Raw genomic sequence first — 24948 nt, 5'->3', positions numbered from 1 at the left:
GAGTAAATCATGGGCTAATTTTCATTTTTGGGTGAACTAACTCTTTGAAACCTACATCTTCGGAACACAAATTAAGATATTTAAGAAGAGCTTTCTGACCTGCATAGACAGCAACTGACACATTCAAGGCCCAGAAAGGTAGTAAGGACATGGTTAAAATAGTCCATGTGACATCAGTGGGTTAACCTTAATGTTATGAAGCTACGAGAATACATTTGTGTGCACAGAAAACAAAAATAATGACTTTATTCAACTATTTTTTCTCTTCCATTTCAGTCTGGGTCAGTAACAATGTCCTTACTTCAAAACAAGGGAATGAGGTGTGGTTATGCTGACTGCAGTGATGCAGTTTAACAGGCAGGGGGAAAGCCAAATACACCAACTATTTACAACATATATGAAATCCTTCAGGAATCTGTTTTGCTGCTCTTATTACCACTGTTAAAAACAGTTGTGCTGCTTAATATTTTTGTGGAAACCATGAGACTGTTTTTCTTTACCATTGTTTTTGATCAATTTAATGTCCTTGCTGAATATCAACAAAAATCTTTCAGTCTTCCTTGTGACTTTATTTGCTATCTGCACAATTAAGTCAGACAGCACAAACACAAACGTACCTTTTATTTGGGATATTGAGTTACTCATTTACAGTCATGTATTTATGAGGTTACGGCTAGACATTGGCAGTGGACTGTGACTCTCTTTGCTATTTTTGCTTATTGGTCTCACAGTTTTCCCTCTTTTAATCCACCCACCACTAACGTCACAGTTTTAATACTTTTACAAACTGGAGTCAAAGCTTTTAGGAGAGAGTGAGGATGAGAGGAGCCAGTTGGTTTCTGAAATGAGGCCAAATCCTCCTGTGTTCACTCCTCCTGAGCGCTCAGAGTCTCTGGTATAGACGTGGGTTTTGTCTGAGCCATGGCTCTGTGGGGGGTGAAAAGTAACAAGCCCTTCAAAGCACATCACAAACTCAACCTCACTGGCTGGCACCTCGAATTTCACATCACAGGCCGACGCAGCACAAACTGCTGGCTTTGATGTCTCCAAGTGAATACAGACGGTCTGCTCCTCTCAGCTCTAGGCAGTTATGACGCTTGTGGGCAGTGACATGAATCTGCTGGATGAGGAAGGGGATGCAATAATGTGAAAGACTTTTTGAACTTTGCTGCGTTCACTACATCTTATATGTTGTTATGCCTTGGAAAATTAAAGGACATTTTATAAGGCTATGACAATACTTTTTGTGTGCAGAAAAACTACAATAATGACTTTGGGCCTTGACCCTTGTCTATGCAGGGTCAGAAAGCTCTCAGGTTTCATCAAAAATATCTTAATTTGTCTTCTGAAGATGAATGCAGGTTTTATGGGTTTGGAACGACATGAGGATGAGTAATTAATGACGGAATTTTCATTTTTGGCTGAACTATCACTTTAATAGCTCATGGAAAAAGTCTTACAGTTAAGGTCAAAAGTTTACCTCAACTCAGAATCTGCAAAAATAAGAGGGATCATACAAAATGCATGTTGGTTTTTTTATTTAGTACTGACCTGAATAAGACATTTCACATAAAAGATTTTTACATATAGTCCACAAGAGAAAATAATAGTTGAATTTATAAAAATTACCCCGTTCAAAAGTTTACATACACTTGATTCTTAATACTGTTTTTTTTGTTTAGTAATAGCTGTTCATAAGTCCCTTGTTTGTCCTGAACTACTAAACTGCCTGCCTTCCTCAGAAAAATCCTTCAGGTCCCACAAATTCTTTGGTTTTTCAGTATTTTTGTGTATTTGAACCCATTCCAACAATGACTGTATGATTTTGACATCCATCTTTTCACACTGGGGACAACTGAGGGACTCATATGCAACTATTACAGAAGGTTCAAACACCCACTGGTGCTCCAGAAGGAAACCCGATGCATTAAGAGCTGGGGGGGTGAAAAGTTTTTAAATCTTCTTTCTGTTCAAAAGTTTACACCCTGTGTTTTTTATCCATTGTTTTTCCTTCTGGACAATCAGTGAGCGCTTAAACCTTCTGTAATAGTTGCATATGAGTTCCTCAGTTGTCCTCAGTATGAAAATTTGGATCTCAAAATCATACACTGGAATCATTCATTGTTGGAAAGGATTCAAACACACATATTTGTAATATATTTGTATATTAATGTAAATTATTTACATATATTACATATACATTGTTGTTATATTATTATTAGGGTTAGGGTTGAAACCCAAAAAAACATCTAGATTCCTCACACTACAGAACATTAAAGTCTCTATTTCTCTCTCTTTATCCTTAAATCCTTCATAAATACACACTCTGAGAGGAGAGAAGGGATAAAGCTGGGTGGTTTGTCTGTGTGCAGCCAATAAGCACTCCAGCGTGACTTAAGCATGGCCACCCATGTGACAAAATGCATGATGGGAGTGATTGCCCACACTTGTCTCACATGATACTCTCTCTCGCTCTCTTTCATCCACACGCACTCAAGCGAAACCATGCCTATCTCACACGCAATATAGAACGCTTACAATATGCCAAAACCAGGATACGGTCTCAATCATTCAAACACATGCCAAACCAGCCTTTGCCTTCACACATACTTCAACAGATGGACCAAATGCAAGCCAAACCAAACTCTGAAACACACTTAATGTTAAAAACTGCTGACGCGTTTCAAATATTGTAAGTGTAGGAACACAAAGCATATGCCTGAGGTTGAACGAAAGTACTATGAGTCCACAGAATTATTTAGTTATTATTAGCTTCATAAATACAACCATGGAGGTAAACTTTATATACAATGATTAAGCATTTAATGCAGGTAAAATGAAACTGAACAAACAAAAGCAGTCATACGTCTTCAAATGTACTTTCAGGAGTGTGTGTGTATGTGTGTTTTGGCAGGCTGCATGTAGAGAAAGCAAACTGATCTCAGGAGGGGTCTAAAACTGGGAAATGTAGTGTTCACACTGGGTTTAGATCTCTGATGTATTTAACAGCCACTGCGGCCCTACATGTTGTTAACAAATGACTCAAAGTCACATCTCTTTACTTGAAATGGACCTGTTTTATAATATTACCGGAACATTGTAAGCTACACTACCATTTAAAAGCTTGGGGTCAGTTGATCTCACTTTATATTAGGTGGCCTTAACTACTATGTACTTACATTTAAACTAATCATTTGATACAATGCACTTATTGCACACATACATGTTTTACATTGTACTTATATTTAAAAAAATATACAGTCAAGCCCGAAATTATTCATACCCCTGGCAAATTCTGACTTAAAGTTACTTTTATTCAATCAGCAAGTTTTTTTTTTGACCGGAAATGTGGTGGGAACCTAATATTTTAGGGGTGTTTTTCAGCCTGTGGACCAGGGAACCTAATCAGAGTAAACGGCACCATGAAAAAGGAGCAATACATCAAAATTCTCAACAACAACATCAGGCAGTCTGCAGAGAAACTTAGCCTTGGGCACTGGTGGACATTTCAGCACGACAACGACCCAAAACACACAGCAAAAGTGGTGAAGAAATGTTAGCAGACAAAAACATTAACGTTTTGCAGTGGCCCAGCCAGAGTCCTGACTTAAATCCAATTGAGAATCTGTGGAGGGAGCTAAAGATCAGGGTGATGGCAAGGAGACCCTCCAACCTGAAAGAGTTGGAGCTCATCCCTAAAGATGAATGGGCGAAAATACCAGTGGAGACATGCAAAACGCTGGTCAGCAATTATAGGAAGCGTTTGATTGCTGTAATAGCCAATAAAGGCTTTTCTATTGATTATTGAGAAGGGTATGAATACTTTTGGACATGCCACTTTTTGTTCAAATGTAAATAAAAGATGAGTAATAATGTGGAAAATGCTAGAATCCTGAAAATATTAAGCAGAACAACTGTTTTAAATAATATGTGCACCACATTAGCACATTACAATGGTTAATGAAGAATCAAATGACACTAATGGCTGCTGAAAATTCGGATTTGCCATGACAGGAATAAATTCGATTTTTATATATTATATATTAAAATAAAACAAACTAATATTAAAATAAATAAAAACATATACACTACCAGTCCAAAGTTTGAAACAAGAAAACACATGCAAACAGAAAAAAACGACAACAAATTAAGAAAACATCTTCATCAGTTTGACAACACAGGCGCTGCAAATCCTCGCAACGCAAACACAAATACGGAAACGCGCTGCAAATTCTCACAACACAACCAAACTCAGAAACGTGCTGCGAACACACGAAGGTGCTGCAAACTAACAAACGCTGCATATAGCACGGTCCACAACGGAAATGTTTCAGGGGGACCTCAAAAGGTGACGAACTCATCTGGGACCTGATTATTTATATCACTATATTACCTGATTATTTATATCACTATCACCTTTAAGTGATACTATACTATCACTAAAAGGCGATAGTTCACCGATAACACCTCTGCTCAGATCAACAGCCACTGAAAAAATAATCAGATCCCAGATGGGTTCGTCACTTTTTGAGGTCCCCCTGAAACATTTCCGTTGTGGACCGTGCTATATGCAGCGCGTTCGTGTGTTCGCAGCGCGTTTCTGAGTTTGGTTGTGTTGTGAGAATTTGCAGCGCGTTTCCGTATTTGTGTTTGTGTTGCGAGGATTTGCAGCGCCTGTGTTGTCAAACTGATGAAGATGTTTTCTTAATTTGTTGTCGTTTTTTCTGTTTGCATGTGTTTTCTTGTTTGCAGTGCGTTGGCCTCTCTCGGCCACCGTAGATTTGCTGTTCAAAAGACATTTGTATTATTATTTTCAATATTTAAAACAGTTGAATACATTTTTTTTTTCAGGATTCTTTGATAATAGATCCAAAGATCAGCATTCGTCTAAAATAAAAAAGCTTTTGTAACATTATACACTATACCATTCAAAAGCTTGGAGTCATTTTCTTTGGGAATGAAATTATAGAAATTATTACTTTTTTTTTTTTACAAAAGTGATGCTAAAGACATTTATAGTGTTACAAAAGATTTCTATTTCAGATAAATGCTGTTCTTCTAAACTTTCTATTCATCAAAGAAACCTGAAAAAATTCTATTCAGCTGTTTTCAACATAATAATAATAATAAATGGTTTTTGAGCAGCAAATCAGAATATTAGAATGATTTCTGAAGGATCTTGTGACTGGAGTAATGATGCTAAAAATACAGCTTTGAAATCACAGGAATAATGACATTTTGAAATATATTCAAACAGAAAACAGTTATTTTAAAAAGTAAAAATATTTCAAAATGATACTGTTTTTGCTGTACTTTGGATCAAATAAATGCAGGCTTGGTGGCAGAAGAACTTCTTAAACATAAAAAACGTTGACAAAATAAATTCAGTCACGGTGAGCATAAAGACATTTCAGCAACACTAAAAAAATCTTACTGATCCTACTGAATTTTGAAGGGTAATGTACACTTGAGCAGCATAAACCCAGTGAATTGTAAAAAAAAATAGACTTTGCATTTTCTACACACATTACAATGTTTTACTGTAAGAAACACAACAAGAAAGTTGGATGAACACATTTAGTTTGTAGATACTGCACTTTGCTTTTGCAATAGTGTTTTAGGTTTTTTAGGTCATCCAAAGGCAGAGTGCAGTATCTGCATTTTGGTGGTCAAAAGTCACATCAGTTGTGATGTTTTTTGTCTAGAAAAAAATTCTTCCTAAGAAGGCATTACATGAAAGGCATTTTTCTCAGTTTCAGTGTTGGCGTAGTTACTGCACTTTGCCTTTGTAGGGAGTAATAGTAAAAAAAAATAGTGAATAAGAGCTTCTGCATTGTATACAGCCTGTGCCAAATATTCTCAGCGGTGCGTTAATACAGAGTTACAGACTGCTTTAGGCAACAACAGGCCTATAAGATCTTGGAAATGTTAAAAAATAATACTAATAGTAATTTCCTTCCAGATTTGCTGGGCAAAATAACCTGAATCGTGAACATTCAGTCAACTCTCTTTATCCACCTCAGTGGTGAAACTTTAGCTTTAAATGAAGCTGGTTAAAGTTTTTCCTGGACCTTCCAATGGTGTGCTGGTGCTCTCTGAGGCTGTGTGTGTGGGAAGACGACATGATACTCTTTTATAAGAAATATAAGAACATGAGAAAACAAAAAAATAATAGTACATTTGCATAGCTGAATAATCATAATTTAGTCTTAATCACTCAGATTGACAAATTACACATCTTTAATGCATCTTTACCCAGTCTCGCAACTGGCTTCTTGCTTGTGTTCAGTAATGACACATAATCACAGGTTCACCGCAAAGCTTTTCAAATCTCAGAGTGGCCATTCGATTAAAGCACACAATATAAAACCAATCATTATCCCATCACCTCACAAAGTCAAATCTCTCCTCATTTTCTATTAAAATGCCCTGTGTGTTTTCATTGTGTTCAATGAACACTGGTCGTGCTTTTCTGTGTATGAATGCGTGTGTGGTTAGAGATGGTTTGTGAATGGGTACAATGGTGCCAGCGTATCACCACAAGCTGAATGCGCTCATTCTACTGACCTATCACTTTAAATAATGTCAGTCACCATGCCAGCCCCCTTTGAGCCTGGCACTGGATCACACCATCAGAACACTCGAGGGAATAGTGGGTGTTGTACAATAGATGAACCGTCCCACAAAACCGCCCTTCTGGAACCAACAGCCACAAGAAACTGCTAGCTAGTTTTCATGTACGCTTTCTATTCTGCTGCCATTTCAACTAAATCAATGTTAGAAGACATGAACAGATTTAGCACAAACATCTGATTTTAAGATCTGAAAGTTTTACCATCCACATTTAAGCTCTTTATAGAAAGAAGTTTAATTGCTGCTGGGTTTGGGAGGATTTTATCTCAAAATGAAAAAAACAAACCCCGTGGACAGAGGCCACAATTACAGGACCAAAAAGTATAGTTTACTTTTAGCGCTGCGTTATGTGAAAGTTCCTGAAGCACAGCAGTGGTGAAGTTACGCAAGCCAGAGATACAAACACGAAAGAGGGGAGGACAGCCAGGCTGTTACCGAACAAACCCCCGTTCCAGTGCATCCATTCCAGAACAAATGAGAGGCCCGGGCCCATGGGGTCCACCCTGGCAGGAGATGATGCTCAGTCCAAAACCTCAGGCCCACCACAGCTGAAATGATCCTAAAGATCATAGTTCTTCCAATGAGCCATAGCAATACCAAGAAAACCCCAACCCATTAGTATTCTAAATACACAAAAGCATACACACACTCACACTCATCGACAACCCCGTTTAATATCTTTCCCAGCAGCCAAAATATGGTTTATGTGAGCTGGTAAGTTGAGCTTTGATGCTCATGTGAGCCGTTTAAGTTTGAATTCAGCTTTTAACATCTCCTCCTGATCTCATTCCGTTTTCTCCCCATCATTTCTCGTCATCTACTGAAAATTAAATCAACTGAAAAGTCAAAAGTTTACATACACACTGTAGAATCTGCGAAATGTTAATTCTTTTACTGAAATAGGAGGATCATACAAAATGCATGTTATTTTTTTTATTTAGTACTGACCTGAATTTCTCATAAAAGACATATAGTCCACAAGAGAAAATAATAGTTGAATTTATAAAAATGACATTCACTTGATATGTTGATTGATCCACAGCTGTTTTTTTTTGTTTTGTCTTGTTTAGTGATAGCTGTTCATGAGTCCCTTGTTTGTCCTGAACAGTTAAACTGCCCGCTGTTTTTCATAAAAATCCTTTAGTTCCCACAAATTCTTTGCTTTTGCAGCATTTTTGTGTATTTAAACCCTTTCTAACAATGACTGTATGATTTTGAGATTCATCTTTTCACACTGAGGACAACTGAGGGACTCATATGCAACTATTACAGAAGGTTCAAATGCTCACTGATACTTCAGAAGGAAACACGATGTATTAAGACCCCGGGGTTTAAAACTTTTGAACAGAATGAAGATGTGTACATTTTTTCTTATTTTGCTTGAATATCATATTTTTTTATATTATATTGTTAAATATTGCCCTTCAGAAGCTACAGAAGATACTTACATGTTTCCCAGAAGAAAAAAATGTGTTTAAATTTACCCTGACCTTCAAATTCAAAAAGTTTTCACCCCCCCGGCTCTTAATGCATTGTTTTTCCTTCTGAAGCATCAGTGAGCATTCAAACCTTCTGTAATAGTTGCATATGAGTCCCTCAGTTGTCCTCAGTGTGAAAAGATGGATCTCAAAATCATACAGTCATTGTTGGAAAAAGTTCAAATACACAAAATGCTGAAAAACCAGAGTCATTTCTCTTATTATTTTCTTTTGTGGACTATATGTAAACATCTTTTAATGTGAAATATCTTATTCAGGTCAGTACTAATTTTAAAAAGCATGCATTTTGTATGATCCCTCTTATTTTGCTGAAATAATTAACATTTTGCAGATTCTGCAAGGTCTATGTAAACTTTGGCCTTCAACTATACATTTACATTAATGCATTTTGCAGGTGCTTCCATCCAAAGTGAATTTACCTTTGAGCCAAAACAATATTCGTATTACATAATGGCATGTTAGTGGATAACTAGATTAGGAAGCAAGCTAGAGAAGAGGAAAAACACAGAGAAAAAAATAGAAGAGGTGTAGTTGTTTCTTTATGCATGTATAATTGAGGTTAAAGGGATAGTTCCCCCAGCATTTTAAATTCTGTCATTAATTATACAGCCTCATGTCGTTCCAAACCCGTAAGACCTTTGTTCATCTTCAGGACACAAATTAAGATATTTTTGATGGCATCTGAGAGCAAACTGTTGAATGAATTCATTATTTTGTTTTCTTTGTACACAAAAAGTATTCTTGTAGCTTCATAAAAATATGGTTGAACCACTGATGTCATCCGGACATTCATTTTTGTGCCAATTATCGCTTTAAATTCATAAATATATTACTTCTTTAAACCAGTTTGTGAACAAGGGTCTAACTTTCTCCATCTACATTTGGGTAGGCAAATAAAACATTTAAGCAAACGCTGAAATTCAAACTTATAATGGTAGGAGCACTTCCTTGTTGTCTGTGTGAGGTTAAGCACATATTCTTGAGTATACCATAATGCAACGCAATAGTTATGGTTGGATCTAGGTTGCTGTTTTTTTTTTGTTGGTACGTGCACAGCTCTGAAAATAAAACTCTACAGCCTTTTCCATCATGAGCTCTGTAATAGATCCACAGCGCTGAGGCCCAATTATGCTGAGCTTTGTGTGTGAGTGTGTGTGTGTATAGACAGGGAGACAAAGGGAACCATGCCTTATTAATCTTTCAGTGAATCAGTAAATTCATCTCCCAAGAGCAGCCATTCATGTTTGCTAGAAGCGGGTTTAATGAGAGCTGTGAGCACACAAGCTCCTATTTGAGCAATATGAACCCCGTGCGCACGGCCTCCTCCTCCTCAGCGGCACTAGACGCAGGAGAGCGGCTTACTTTCTAAAAAGCGAGAGTTATTGACATGTCTTGGCAACAGAAAACCTCTTCCATTTATGTAGGCAGCTGATCGACACAAATAACTTTTGCTTTCTCATGAGCTATCATCACAAGTGCTTCTTAAAATATTATGCCATAAAAATGGATTGAAGGAAAAATAGCTACACTGCAAAAATTGTCTTCAAGGCAAACACTTTCTCTCAGTGGTCAGACAAATACACATCAGGAACTGACAGAAAATGACTACTCAAAGGTCCACTGAAGTGCTTTGAAACACGCTGTGTTATTAGGGATTCAAGTGCGTAGCGCTGAAACCCTATTGTAATTGTTAGAATGATCATGGATCAGCAATCTACAAAATCGCTCATATTTCCAAAACCATCAGCTGCAGGCTCAAGTGTCTTATGTCATTGGAAGCCTCATGTCGGACAAAACGCATGCCTCAGATTAGAAATTTTGGGTCCTATGTTTGTCACGCAATTGGAACCAAACCAGTGCGGAAAGATTCTCTGGAGAGCCAATATCAATAATTACCGTAATTATTGATTCACCATCGCAAAATGTTTGAAAGGGGCAGGGCCACTTTTAGTAAAATGCCTATAACTCCTGCAGAATGAGATATCTTCGCCAGACCACTTATGTAAGAGCTCAATCTGAGGGTGCAGGACAAAAATCGCAGAGCTTGGCCACTTGGTGGCACTAACAGGAAAAAAAAACAACAACTTAAAAACGGCTATACTATTTTCCAATTAACATGAAAATGGCTGTGCACGGTCTTGGTCTAAAGTGCCACAAGTGTCTATAAGGACATTTGCTTATCTCCAAAAAACATGGCTGCCATTTGGCCAATGACGTTTGAGCACCTATTAGTTAACGGAGGTCGATCGGAAAGAAACTCTGTGGGCCTGTTTGACTTATGGCTCCAAAGGTCTGTAAGATATCGCATTTTCAAGGGCATAAACTATTTTAAATAGTTTTTCGCACATACTTGCAATATTCATATCACATGACAGAACTCCTCATTCCGGACAACTCTGCCTCTAGAACCACTGCTGTCAATCAAATCATTTGTTAAATGACTGAGATGTAAAAAAAAAACTAGTCCTAGGGTTTTCACTTAATCTGGAAAAAAAACAATGCTCTGGACTCTCTAGGTCAGCGGTTCCCAATTCCAGTCCTCGCGCCCCACCGCTCTGCACATTTTGCATGTCTCTCTTAGTTAACACACCTGATTCAGATAACCAGCTCATTAGAAGTGAGGTCCGTGCAGGAACTGCGATCCAATTGACATGGTCCCTGCAAAGTGTTCATTGCTCCCTGCTCCCTGCGCGGGGGAAATCTGTTTACTATACTTCGAAACATTCATTCACATATTTGCGCTATGTCACCGCATGTAGCGTCTTCACACACAGATGAAACTTACTAGAGAAGTGTGACATAAGTGCATCTGTAAATAAATGCATTTTAAATTTACGTCTCGCACGCTTTAATGACCTTCAAATGGAACACATACGCTCGCTTCGAACTAATGAATAATGGCGGAATATCCTGTGATGTCCACTTCGAAGGGCAGTAACGTTGGAATAGAACAAACGTCAGAAGCGATGCGTGAAACACACAAAATGTGCAGAGCGGTGGGTCGCGAGGACTGGAATTGGGAACCGCTGCTCTAGGTCAATAATTATCAAAAACATGATGAACTTTACCCTTTGGGAAGCTCTAATAGGGTTGTTTAGAAAAGCGCCCTGTCGAATTTACCCCAAATCCTATAAAGCCTAAAGGAAAACTCAAATCTTCACAAAACCTGCTGAGCATGTGAGGCAGGTGATTCTAAAGAAGCATGCAAGTTCCACAGGAACTTGTGGAACTTGTTCCATCGGACCACAGCTGGCACTATAACAGTCATAAACATTACAATACATAATCTTTCTGTATTTGCAAAAAAAGGCTTTTTCATATGTGCATACTTCATATACCGGTAATAACATTTAGTTTATATTAGCTTGAGCCAGAGCCATTGAGTTTGGTAAAGCCACATTTAACAGTGTGTGACAGCCACAATTTCATCTATATTGCTAAAAAATATAGCATTCTGTGTAGAATTCAAATGGATCCGATGCATTCTATAGTCTGCACCGATTCACAAATATAATCTGCCCCATGCTATCTTGTCTCTGGACCGGAGCAGACTGTGTGGCACAGAGCGAAACCATATTTACACTGTCTGAATTGTTTCCTATCTTCTATATACATTCACTGTGCAGAAAATACTAATTCTGTGACCAACTGACTGATTTCAGCCAAGTTTCAGTGTCTATTTATAGTGTAGGGGGAGGGACGCTTTAGATTCTAGAGAGCATTGGATTGGATCGAAAGTTTGATGAGAAGTTGAAGTGCAGGGTGATGTCATCAAATCCTTGATCCATATTGGTGGAAGTTAGAGACTGTAAGTTTGGAATGCTTATATCTTCTAAATGCAAATTTTGCAATTGTTTTGGAGCACACTAGCTTATAGATAACCTTAAGGCTAACATATTTATACTAAAAGCCAAAAAAAGTTAATTTTGATATTACTGGGACTTTAAAAACTTAAGATTTTGGTCTATTCCTCATGCTTAGCTATGGGATGCAAAGCCATACAGGTTTTTAACCCCGTGGAAAAAAACAACATATGCTGGTTAGGTGTGTTTTGAAGCATGACTGCTGGTCATGAGCTGGTTTAAGCTGGTCCTTAGCAGGTCATGTGCTGGTCTTAAGCAACTAGCTCCTGCTCAGAACCATCTTAGGGCCAGCTCAAACCAGCAGACATGCTTAAAACATACCTAACCAGCATATGCTGGTTTTCTCAACAGGGAATGAAATAAGGGTGAATAAATCACAACAAAAATTTCTAACTATCCATTTAAAAGTGTAACATTGTGAAGGATTTTGCAAGATTGTGTGGATCTTGATAAGATTTACATACTGTTAGACTCCAGTTGATATGCGGCACTTTGGTGTGCAGGTTCAGACTGAAGATGAGGAGCAAGACGCCTGTGACAACGAAGGCACTGCAGCTGACAAACTCAAAGAGGTAGACGCCGGCACAGGGCGAGCACATCATTATGGTCTCAATGAAGATGAAAGAGATGAGAGCCAGGATCTGCAACAGAAAAGAGAAAAGCAACCCTTTTAAAACAAAACAAGAAGCATTTGTTCTAGCATTAAACAACTCACCTTATTTTATCAAGCAGAAAATTAAAGTAACATCTGATGTTGGCTTAAACGTTACAACAAATCAAGTTTATCTGTGTGCAAATCATGGTCTGATTTCAGACAACAACAAAATACAATGAGGTCCTTTGTGTAGAGCAGTGAAAAACCACAAGAAAGTATTTCTCGAAAGGCTGTTTCAAGGTATAAATGACTCATCTACATTCACGGTTTACTTTGTAATGCGTTTTCCACATGGTCATAACAGGGCCTTGCGGAGTATGTTGAACCCTACCGAAGTCGCAGAGGGTTCACCAATGTTTTCCTGCCGCATTCGTCTGTAGACCACAGCATGGGAAGAATTCTGAGGTTAACTTGCTATTTAGGTGTTATGCAGCCTTGACTCTCTAGCACAAAACCTCAGACAGATTACAGGTTGGCCCGATCCAACAGGGGAGACAGAACCGCTGCCACAAAACATTCCAACATCTAGACAGGGGCCCAGCATTTCCAGCTGGCCCAGACCGGATGCTGTCATACGGCAGACGCTAAATAAAATGCTGCACACATCTAGGAATGGAAGCACAGTGTGGAAACCTCCCTGCGAAATGAATGATTTCTGTGATAAATAAAGAACTGGATGTGGGCTTGCTAATGGAATGACAGTGATAGTCGGCCAACAAATTCAGACGTTCCTGAGGCTGAAAAATAAAAGCAAAACCATCCACTGGGCCATGATGGCACTATAGGGTATCCAATTTGTCACTTTAGGGTGTAAAAGATGCTTGTTCATTCATGCATTACATGATTAAAGTATGGACTCATAGCTGTGAAGACTGAGGATGCCAATTGTTGGGCCAAACAATATTTTAATGTGTGCGCTAAACTATTGAATCTTTAGGGCCTCATAATCAACTTCTCAGACAATAAAGAAAATAAGACCCAACAAAATTCTCCATTCTTTTTCAAAGCTCATGCTGTGCATTTGAAATGCAGACTGAGCAAGCATCAGCCAGCATGACTACAATTACTGTGTAGGAGCTGAACAGATGGATTAAAGATTTTTCATGGCAGCAATCACCTGATCTATCATGCAAAAATACTTAAGACTTTCCTATATATATATACAGTGCATTCAGAAAGTATTCAGACCTCTTTCACTTTTTTTTCAATTTTGCTATGTTGCAGCCTGATACTACAATTGTTTAAATTCTTTTTTTTTCTTATCAATCTACACTCTGTTCCTCATAATGACAAAGTGAAAACTGAATTTTGGAAATGTCTGTACATTTATTAAAAAGAAAAAACTGAAATACCACATTTATATAAGTATTCAGAACCTTTGCAACAACATTTGAAATTTAGCTCAGGTGCCTCCCATTTCTACTGATCATTGCTCAGATGTTTCCACACCTTAAATGGAGCCCACCTGTGGTAAATTAAATTGATTGGACATGATTTAGAAAGGCACACACCTTTCTATCAAAGGCCTCACAACTGACAATGTCAAGTCAAAGATGTTTTTGCTGCACTGAAGGTTCCCAAGAGCACAGTGGCTTCCATAATTCTCAAATAGAAGAAGTTTTGCACAACCAGACCTCTTCCAAGAGCTGGTTGCCCAGCCAAACTGAGCAATTGATGTAGAAGAGCCTTGTCTAAACTGGTGACCAAGAACCTGATAGTCACTCTAGTTGAGCTCCATGATCATATATGCAGATGGAAGAAACCTACAGAAGGACAAATATCACTGCAACAATCCGCTGATCTGGGCTTTATGGCGGTGTGGCCAAACTCAATCCTTTCCTCAATGAAGACGCATGAAAACACACTTGGAGTTTGCAAAACAGCAGCTAAAGGACTCTCAGACTGTGAGAGACAAAATCAGACAAAATTGGTCTGATGAACCTCAATTCTAAGCATCATGTTTGAAGGAAACCAAGCACTGCTCATCACCTGCAGATCACCATTCCAAAAGTACAGTACTCATGCTGTATTTCTGCTTTTCAGCGAAAGGGACTCGTGAAAGTACAAGAAAAGTTCAGTGCACCAAAATATTGAGATGGCCTTAATGAAAACCTGGTCCAGAGCATTCAGAACCTCAGACTGGGCAGAAGGTTCATCTTCCAACATGGTAATGATTCTAAGCACACAACCAAGGCAACACAGGAGTGGCTTAGGGACAACTCTGTGAATGTCCAAGAGTGGCCAAGCCAGAGCCCTGGAGAGGCCTGAAAATGGCTGTCCACCGACGGAGGATTTCTAAAGAAGAACAGCAGAAAATCCCCAAGTCCAGGTGTGCAAAGCTTGTTGCGTCATATCCAAAAAGACTTGAGACTCTAAGCGCTGCCAAATGTGCTAAAACTTAGTACTGAGTAAAGGGTCTGTTTTTTGTTTTAATAAATTTACAGACATTTTTAAACAATTAACAATTTAAACGATTGTAGTATCAGGCTGCAACATAACAAAAAAAATTGAAAAAAGTGAAGGGGGTCTGAATACTTTCTGAATGCACTGTATATAAGGGGCGTTTCCTAAGAAAAGGCAAAGAAGGCAGTGCCTTTTCAAAAAATTGACTGGTCTACATAAAGCCAAGTCCTAATCCCAGCTGAACGCCTCTGGTGTGACTTTAAATGCAAACCTTGAGCTAAAAACTCATCACCAAACACCAATGACTTGTACATATGGGTACAGCCATTTTAGACAAATCCATAACTGTTGCAATACTTTTGTCCAAAGTAGTGTATGTACAAGTCTTTGGTGTTTGGTGATGAGTTTTTGGCTCAAGGTTTGCATTTAAAGTCACACCAGAGTTGTTTAGCTGGAGTTAGGATTTGGCTTCATACAGACCAGTCAAGTTCTTCCACACTGACTGAATCAATCTTTTTTTTTTTTTTAAACCTTGCCTTATACACAGAGGCATTGTCATGTTAGAATAGGAAAGGGTCCAGTCCAAACTGTTACTATAAAATTAGAAGCACACAATTCCCTAGAATGTTATTATATGCTTAAACTTTAAGATTTGTACTCATGGAAATGACTAAAGTAGTCAAACCTGTTCATTAGAAGGGGGTGTCCCAATACTTTTGGCAATATAGTGTATATGACTAGTTATGCTCAACTGTGATTGGTTCATGAATCCCGCCTCTTGTGTTCGCAGATCAGTCTGAATGAACAACAGAGGTGTAAAAAGTACTCAAATTTTACTCAAGTGAAAGTACAGATACTCAGTGAAAATTTTACTCAATTAAAAGTACAAGTATCTGGCCACAAACATACTTGAGTAAAAGTAAAAAAGTACAACTTAAATCTGTACTCTGACTTTCATTTATCAGATGAACACAAACTAAGAGTTTTTTTCCAAAAAAAACAAAAAAACATTTCCATATAATGCAAGTGTATGGGACATCTAAAAATGACACTTCAAAAACTATACACAAGTGAATATGACAGTAACTCGTGCAACCCCTGGTAATGAATCAGGGTCTCCTTAAGTGAAATGATGTACGCTATGTAAGAAAAATACAAAGACTAATATTTTAAACTTGACCGTCATGTTCACTTTTTGTGGTTTCTGAAGTGGTCCTGTCCCCTTGCATTATATTCACAAAAAATCTTTGCTTGTGTTCATCTGAAGAAAGAAAGTCATGAACATCTGGCATGACAGAGGTTCAGTAAATGATGAGAGAATTTTTTATTTTTGGGTGAACTATCCCTTTGAAGAGCAAGATTTGATGCAGAGACATAAAACATATTCCAGACAGAATACAATGTGGTAAATTGATGAGAAGAGTCATAGAATTAAACAAACAACATTAACGCTTTGAAAGGCCACTTTTTGTGGTGTCTATTAAACGTCACTGTCTAAAAGGATAATTAATCTTTTAATTGTTTATTTGGGGCACTTAGAGTTTTTTTTTTTCTCAGCAAATATTGATAATTATTTGCGACTAATTTGATTAATTCTCTTCTGTTTACCATATTTAATGTGCATAAGATAAAATAAAAATGTAATGTACTTTTTAAGATAAAATAAAACTGCAAGGAGTAAAAAGTACTGTTTTTTCTTCAAAAATGTAATCAAGTAAAAGTACAAGTAGTCAGTTTAAATTGTACTTGATTAAAGTACAAATCCCCAAAAATAATACTTAAGTACAGTAATCAAGTAAAATTACTCAAGTATTTTACACCTCTGATGAACAATATAATAGTGTTAATAAGAGGACTAATAAAAACGTAAGTAAACGACTCACATACTTAGATATAACCACTTTGTTACGTCAAAATAAGGTTTTAGTGAGTTATCAGCTTGTTGAAATTTAAAGTAAATCTCTGCGTCTGTGACCAATATTTACCAAGCTTTGATGACTGATGATATGAAAAATTCAAAAATAGTTCACCCAAAAATGAAACTTCTGTCATCATTTACTCACCTTCATGTCATTCCAACCTGTACAGCTCTCTTTCGAACTTTGAAACATAAAAAAATATATATATATATTTTAAAGAATGTTAGTAACCAAACTGGTTTGGTGTTTACTGACGTCCATCATATGCACAAAAGACTTTAGACATGTCTCAAAATATCTTTTATGTTCTACAGAAGAAAATAACCAATTTTGAGTGAACTTTCGAGTGAACTATCTTTTTAATAGTCCCCAACCTTGGACTTGGAGACATGTTTTATTAGCTTCACTATCATTTAACATTTCCACAGAATATTAAATAAAGCCTGACCTCATGTAAGCTTATTACACAATTACACAAACCCGCCTTTATCGCATCCGGCTTATTTGCACTGATCACATTAAGGAAGTGTGGACCAAAGATAAATAACTGCTCACATCATGATGTTCCTGTCATAGCGCCACAAGAGCCATCATCATTCTGTTGACCGTCATGCCTCATCAAAAAGACAGACTAAAGACGTGCCTTTGGAGATGAGGTCATAAACGCAGCACAGTCCATGTCCCACAAGGCAGCAGGTGTCAGACACACAGAAAGCTCAAGATTTTAAGTAATGATTATATGTCACTCCCAACCCTTCTCCTTCTGCCGTCCATCAGAGCCCCCCTACATTAAGCAATCAGCAAGTTCCTTGTAGCAATGGCCACATGGAGTCGAATCCCCAGTTTGTACACACGCCATCTGTTGTGCCCAGAAAATTAATGGTGGGAGGCTTGGTCTGACAGCTTGCATTGTGTTCCAAGAGCTCCTCCTTAAACGGAAATGAGCCTTCCAGCTCCCACCCAACAGTCTTTTCCTGGCCCGAAGGGAATTGCTCCTTGCACAAAATTGAAACCACTATTCCTTCACCTTGGAGATGTTTGCAGACAAGCAAACTCTCTACATTACATAAGTTCTGTGAGAGAGAGTGGAGAGGCAAAAAACATCTGGTAAGACCATCAACTCGCTACATTACAGAGAGAGCTCTTTCATTATATTTAACAGCCCTTTATCAAAACATACTTTGAAAAACTATCCTTTAAGGTAAAATGACACATTTATGATGCTACTGCATTGCCTAAGACTGTTTTAAAAACATAATGAACAGAACTGAATCAGAATGACACAAGGTGGAAGCATCTGGATCTGGTGGCTTCATTCTCAGAACTTGCACAGACAGATGAAAGGTCAATAGTTTTGCCCTTCAGGGCCAAAATTACTTTAACTGACAGGGTCCTTCCCGGTCAAACTGGTTATAGAACGGAAGCCATATAAAAAACAAAAAGGTTTAGAATATCTCTGGCCAAGAACATTTTAAAGTGCTAGTTGATTAGTAAGGTCATCTAGTATACCAGATGTTTTTCTTGTCAGATGCAATTCAAATGTTTAGGGTAAGTAAGATTTTTTCTTAAACATCAGTACTACTTTTTTTGCATTTAGGGATGCAGTTGATCAAAGGATAGATTTGTAATGTCTTCTGCTCACCAAGCCAGCATTTATTTGATCTGAAGTACAGCAAAAACAGTAAAAATTTGAAATAACAGTTTTCTATTTGAATATATTTTAAAATGTAACTTATTTTTGTAATTTCAAAGCTAAATTTTAAGCATCAGTCACACGATACTTAAGAAATCGTTCTAATATTCTGATTTGCTGCTCAAAAATCAATTATTATTATTATTGTTGAATACAGCTGAGTACATTTTTTCAGGATTTGTTCAGAAGAACAGCATTTATCTGAAATAGACATTGTAACATTATAAATGTCTTTATCATCACGTTTGATCAATTTAAAGCATTCTTGCGGAATAAAAGTATTAATTTCTATAATTTCTTTCCCCAAAAAAGTAAATGAATAGTATGGAGTATAATGTTACAAAAGCTTTTTTTAATCTCAGATAAATGCTGATCTTTGGATCCTTCTATTAATCAAATAATACTGAAAAAAATCTATTCAGCTGTTTTAAAAAAAAAATCTCGAACAGCAAATCAGCATATTAGAATGATTTCGGAAGGATCATGTGACACTGAAGACTGGAGTAATGATGCTGAAAATTCAGCTTTGATCACTGGAATAAATTACATTTTAAAATATATTCAAATAGAAAGCAGTTATTTTAAATAGTAAAAATATTTTCTTTAAAAAACATTAAAAATCTTACTGTTAAAAAACGTTTGCCTGGTAGTGTGTATTTCTAATAAATTATGTTCCTTTGCCATTTCTATTCATCAGAGAATCCTGAAAAAATTAAGAAATATGGGAAAATCATAGTTTCCAAGAATACAATAAATACGTAAATTAAATCAGCATATTAAAATGATTTTGGAGTGACACTGAAGACTGAAACAATGGCTTCAGAAAATTCAGCTTTATCACCAAATGAATAAATGACATTTTAAAATATATTAAAATAGAAAACTGTTATTTTACATTGTAATAATGTTACAATATCACTAATCTTACTATATTTTTTATCAAACAAACACAGCCTCTGTGAGCATAAGAGACCTTCAAAACAAAAAAAAATTCCAGAGCTTTTGAATGATGGTGTACACTTTTTTTTTAAACTTAGTTACATAGTTATGCATACTTTATTTTATAGTTTTTTATTGTTATTAAAATGTTTATTTTTAGCAGCACTGGCTAAATTAGCATGCTTTTGGACAATGTACACTTTATAGAATCTGTCCTGTCAAGATTTGTAAAAACTCATTATGTAAACCCTAAGAAACTCCCCCTAAAATAAGAATTATATTTTTGTAGAAGCCCAATACATTATACACTACCAGTCAAAAGTTTTTGAACAGTAAGATTGTTAATTGTTTTTAAAGAAGTCTTTTCTGCTCACCAAGCCTGCATTTAATTGATTTATTAAACAATATTTTTACTAACATTTAAAAGAACTGCTTTCTATTTGAATATATCTGAAAATGTATTTTTTTCCTGTGATTTCAGAGAATTTTAGCATCATTACTCCAGTCACATGATCCTTCAGAAATAATTGTAATATTCTGATTTGCTGCTCAAAAAACATTTATTATTATTATTATTATTATTGTGTTGAACAGCTGAGTAGAATTTCTTCAGGTTTCTTCGATGAATAAAAAGTTCATCAGGTCTTTTCTAACATTATGAATGTCTTTATCATCACTTTAGATTTGCTTTAATTTCTGAAAATTCAGCTTTGAAATCACAGGAAAAAATTACATTTTAAAATATATTCAAATAGAAAACAGTTATATATTTCAAAATTTTACAGTTTTGCTATACTTTGGATCAAATAAATGCAGGCTTGGTGAGAAGAAGAGGCTTCTTTTAAAAACATTAAAAATCTTACTGTTCAAAAACTTTTGACTGGTAGTGTATCTTTATACAACATTTTTGATTATTTTTGTGTCATCTGTGAATGGAATGGACAAAAATCTGCAGATGGACAAAAAAAAAACTTTGCAAAGATTAAACAGTCAAAAAGACTCCTCCTTGTCCCACGGGGGCTTTAGGTAAATCATTGGCCAGTACATGGAGAAACAGCCATGGTTGAATATCCTTGCCAAGTCAACAGCAGGAAACATGCAGCCATGTGAAAAGTCCTGTGCTACAGATCAATTTTCCCTTTTTTTTTCCAAAAAACATTCCAAACAATCCAAATACCACTCAAGATTGTTAGCAGGACATAATGGGGACATATCCAGCGCACAGGGCCCAAAGGAATCCCACATAATAACACGATAATGTGACAAAATCAATAACCTGATATATATAAAGTCTAACTCGATACAGCCTTTCTCATACGGGTAATGTATTAAATCAAAGTTTTAAGGAATGATTGATCACATATTCAAACAACAAGAGATTTTATGGTCGCAGCTTAAAACACCCAAAGGAATATCACTGGAATGCTGCAATTTAAAAACTATGTGGGAAATTTCTGAATCATATCCTGTTTAGTTTTTAGTTCAGTATTTTATTTTAATTCATCCCTTCTCACAAACCTGTCCATTACTGCAAAAAAGCCCCATGCTATTTTATCTTCCTGAGGAAAGAAACAGCTCATAGTCTTAGAAAAGAAGCTATTACGAAACACAAACACCTCAGGTGTGTGATTAAACAAACTAGTCTTGTTCTCCAACTTGTATTTCCGTTTCGTTGACATGTTTGCCAATCTTTGACTAGCTGCAGTCTTTCACATAAGAGTCAAAACATGTATTAAGGTTGAAGTTCAGTTAAGCTAGTCTCTGCAATGTTCATTCAGCAATGAACAGAGCTTTACTACTCATACAGTATACTCATACAGATACTAACTCATGCCTGCCTGTAATTCGACTCCATAGGCAAATGAAGCTTCTGGATCCACACAAAACAACATAGATAAAACTGCTTGTACTCCATATGTCTACTATCTCAGCTATTACGTGCGCTCCCAAAAATTATCACATAATAAATCCAATTAAATTCTGGCTCTAGAGCCATTTGCCTCGAGATGCGCATAAAAGCGGAAAAGCTTGATCCATTAAGCAATCTTTGAGCAGACAAGCTATCTTCTGTACTTGGCACACAGGTTGTTTTCTTTGGCAGCGTACACGAGCCCTTGTTTCACCTAATGACTTCCTTAGTTTCTTTCTGTTTTCCCCCCGCGCATGCAGTTTCTTAACTGTGCATCACCATGAGGGCCTGATCTGAGATGCTTTGCTTTTGCTGAGCCAGCAGAACAACAGAGAGCCATCATTTTTTTCTCTCTCTCCTTATGCTTCCCACTCCTTTTTCAACATCTGGCAGAGGTTCACAGGCACAAAAAACTCTTCTGTGAGTTTCTGTTTTGTTTGACCACGGTGACTCTATAGCTTTTTTGGGTGTTTTGCCAATCAAACAGACCTAAAGTGCAATCTGAAAGCTAATTCATTCAGACTCCAGGCAACATTCCCCTCCGTCACTGATGCATTCCAGAGATTTTGACGCCTGTCGGCACGTATCCAACAGGAAATATTTTGATTTAAAAACCCAAAAAGAGGAAATCTGCTCTCCTCGCACTAATCCAATATGACAAGAATGTAATGAGGAGTGAATCTCTAACTGAAATATGTGGAAAACAGATCTGTTATCTTGTGTGGAAAAGGCTTTTTTTGATGCCACTGTTTGGATGATGAAGTGATCTGCCTTTCCTTGAATATTTTAATTTACAATTCAAAAAATGATACATTTATCTTGCTTATATTAATAATATCTAACAAGAATGTCATCAGGGAAGAACTTCTAAAAGAAAAAGAAAGAAAAAGATGTCAAACTGAAAAATGACAGGAAAAACAAACGATTCTGTTGTCATCTCTACAACATCTTAACAATCAAACACTGAAAGAACGAAAGAAAGAAAGAAAGAAAGAAAGAAAGAAAGAAAGAAAGAAAGAAAGAAAGAAAGAAAGAAAATGAAAAGATGAAGACATCTTGACTTGCTCATAGAAAGTCACCTTACTGACTCTAAATCTGTTGCCAATACACCTTGCTGAAGTTCAATACGAAAACCTCTCATAAGTTTTTCATGGAATGGAGGAACACTGTAACTAGAAACTTACCACTTCGATAACTTTTAAAATACCGAAATGTGATTTGATATACTCCAGGTCACACCTGATGGCCCTGAACACGTTTCTGGAGTGCACGGGCTCGGTGGTCGGCTGATACGGACTATTTGCTCCTGAAATCATCGAGGTGTTGGAGGCCTCGCCATCAAAGCCCTCAGTCTCCTCGTTATTCCTCATGCTGAACTCTTTAATCTCCACGTCCCGCCCAGATATGAGAGCAGATTCGGGGCTGTAGTGAACAGCGGTCCACTGGTCCTCTGAAAACAGCCAGGCAGAAAACAATGTCTCAACAAAGAACAACCCTCGTTACAAAACGATCACCGTAAACTCCAGCCGTGTGACTGATCCCGAGCCCGAACACTACATCCACCTCTCCGTCATCTCCAGTCCCATTCCTGGCTTCGCGCTGTGCTCGGATCCTGTTATGAACAGTGCTGAACGATCTCGAATGATCACGGCTGTTCTCATGGCAGTGTCCATATTTCACAGTTTCTGGATGCAGAATGTAATGTTGCTGCGAGTCTCCGCCCTCCAAACTACATTCCTGCGAGGACAGACGCTTTTATGTAAAGTCTAGCTTTGACGACTGATGTCAGAGAAACAAAAGTACCAAACAGTCATACTTCTAAACGGCAGGCTTTGAGTTCTTGTCTTCCCTTATGCAGGTGAAGATCGCAATATATTCATCATCAAATGCGAAACGACACAGCAGTTTAATGTGTCGCTATGGCAAGCCGTTTTAACATTTATTCGTGGAAACCAACTTTAATTTAATGGAATTGAATTCTATGGGATGCAATTCATTACCATATCCCCTTTCACACATACAGCCTTTACTGGTAATTTACTGTTAGAAAATGTAACCTTTTAAAAAAATACCTGTAACTTCATTCTGGCAATTTACTGGTATGAGAAGTTGTAACTACCAGTAAATATGCACTAGATGGACATCTTTGTCCATTGTGCCTTGTCTCGCAGCTTTTTTAACACGCCACACACGACACCCAGCCTTCTTTGCAATTGCAATTGTATAATATTATGCATGTGTCAATTTTATAAGAGCAGAAACACGTTTTGATCACTTTATTATGTCTGTCATTGAGACTTTAAAAATGTTGTCAAATTGGACAGATAGTGAAACTATACACTTCTGCTCACACAGGGAAATGTAGACAACGTGACAACGGTCTGGCTATTAAAGATGACTGACATCACAGAATTTACTGTCAATTTGGTGCAGATGTGTGAATAGTCTCTTATCTGTAAAAAACAGAACGCCATTGCCTGTGTGAACAGCATATTTGTGTATTTCCTGGTGAAATCATACTGGTAATTTTTATGGCTGTGATGATAAATCAATGCATCGTGATTCGTGGATCAATTCTGAAATTTTCAAAATGCATCACGATTCTCTCGGGAATCAATTTTAAGCGTAGGTTTTAACAGCAGATGACAGTCTAATCTAGTTTTAACTGCACTCAAATGCTCACAAAGAGCACTAAAGAGCATCATTCATCTAATTGCACCTCAGCTTAGAATGCTTTTATGACACAAGATTCATGTAAACTAAGCCCACTGTGTACACCAATGTAATTCGCTTCAACCTTTTCAAACTTATTATTTTAGATTCAAGTGTGTGTAAAGGATTGGAAGCAAGCAGAGTATCTGCTGTTAAAAACCAAGCTCAAAACTGATTTGAGAGAGTCGCGATGCAATGGAACATCTCTAAAATAATGCAGAATGATTTCTCGACTCACAGTGCACTGATATTTTTTTCAGTCCTAGTAATATTAACGCAATTTACCAGGAAAAGAGGAGCTTATGTGTTCCAACATTTGCTGGTAAGTGTTCCAGCTTAACCAGTACTTATTAAGCCCCTTTTACACTGATATTTGATCCCATAAAATTGCCAGGGTGGCTTCTGTTTGAATGCAAATCCGGGAATGATCCCGGGATGGGGACCTAGTAACATTGTCGGATTCAAGGACAAAAGACCATCTCTCTGTGAAAGAGGCTTTATATACTCATAGCTGACAGTGAAAAACATTTATTCATTACAGGAGTACTTCCTACTGATAAAAACGTATTTGTTGCTAAATAACTAAATGTTAAATCAGCTTGCCACATTTTCCGACGCTCCAGTGCGCAGCCTTCCGAGACCTCTATGCTAGTACTTAAGTACTTTTCCTGAGTACTTTCTATCAGCTTAACATGCAGAGAAAATTAATAATCCACTTGTAGA

General features: G+C 37.2%; 1 protein-coding gene across 1 annotated transcript in view; it reads right to left on the bottom strand.

Annotated features, from left to right (window-relative positions):
• Positions 1 to 23402, bottom strand: part of cmtm4 (CKLF-like MARVEL transmembrane domain containing 4) — a 28580-nt gene extending 5178 nt beyond the window's left edge. Inside the window, exons 1-2 of the mRNA XM_073836911.1 lie at positions 22698 to 23402; positions 12460 to 12636 (exon numbers count right to left, since the gene is read on the bottom strand). Of these exons, the coding sequence (XP_073693012.1) occupies positions 12460 to 12636; positions 22698 to 22883 (363 nt within the window). The 5' untranslated portion in view covers positions 22884 to 23402. The remainder of the gene's footprint in view (positions 1 to 12459; positions 12637 to 22697) is intronic.
• Between the last annotated feature and the right edge of the window lie 1546 nt (positions 23403 to 24948).

This window comes from Garra rufa, chromosome 3 (assembly GCF_049309525.1).
Source record: "Garra rufa chromosome 3, GarRuf1.0, whole genome shotgun sequence".
NCBI classification, from domain to species: domain Eukaryota; kingdom Metazoa; phylum Chordata; class Actinopteri; order Cypriniformes; family Cyprinidae; genus Garra; species Garra rufa.
This window is presented reverse-complemented; position numbering and strand designations above follow the sequence as displayed.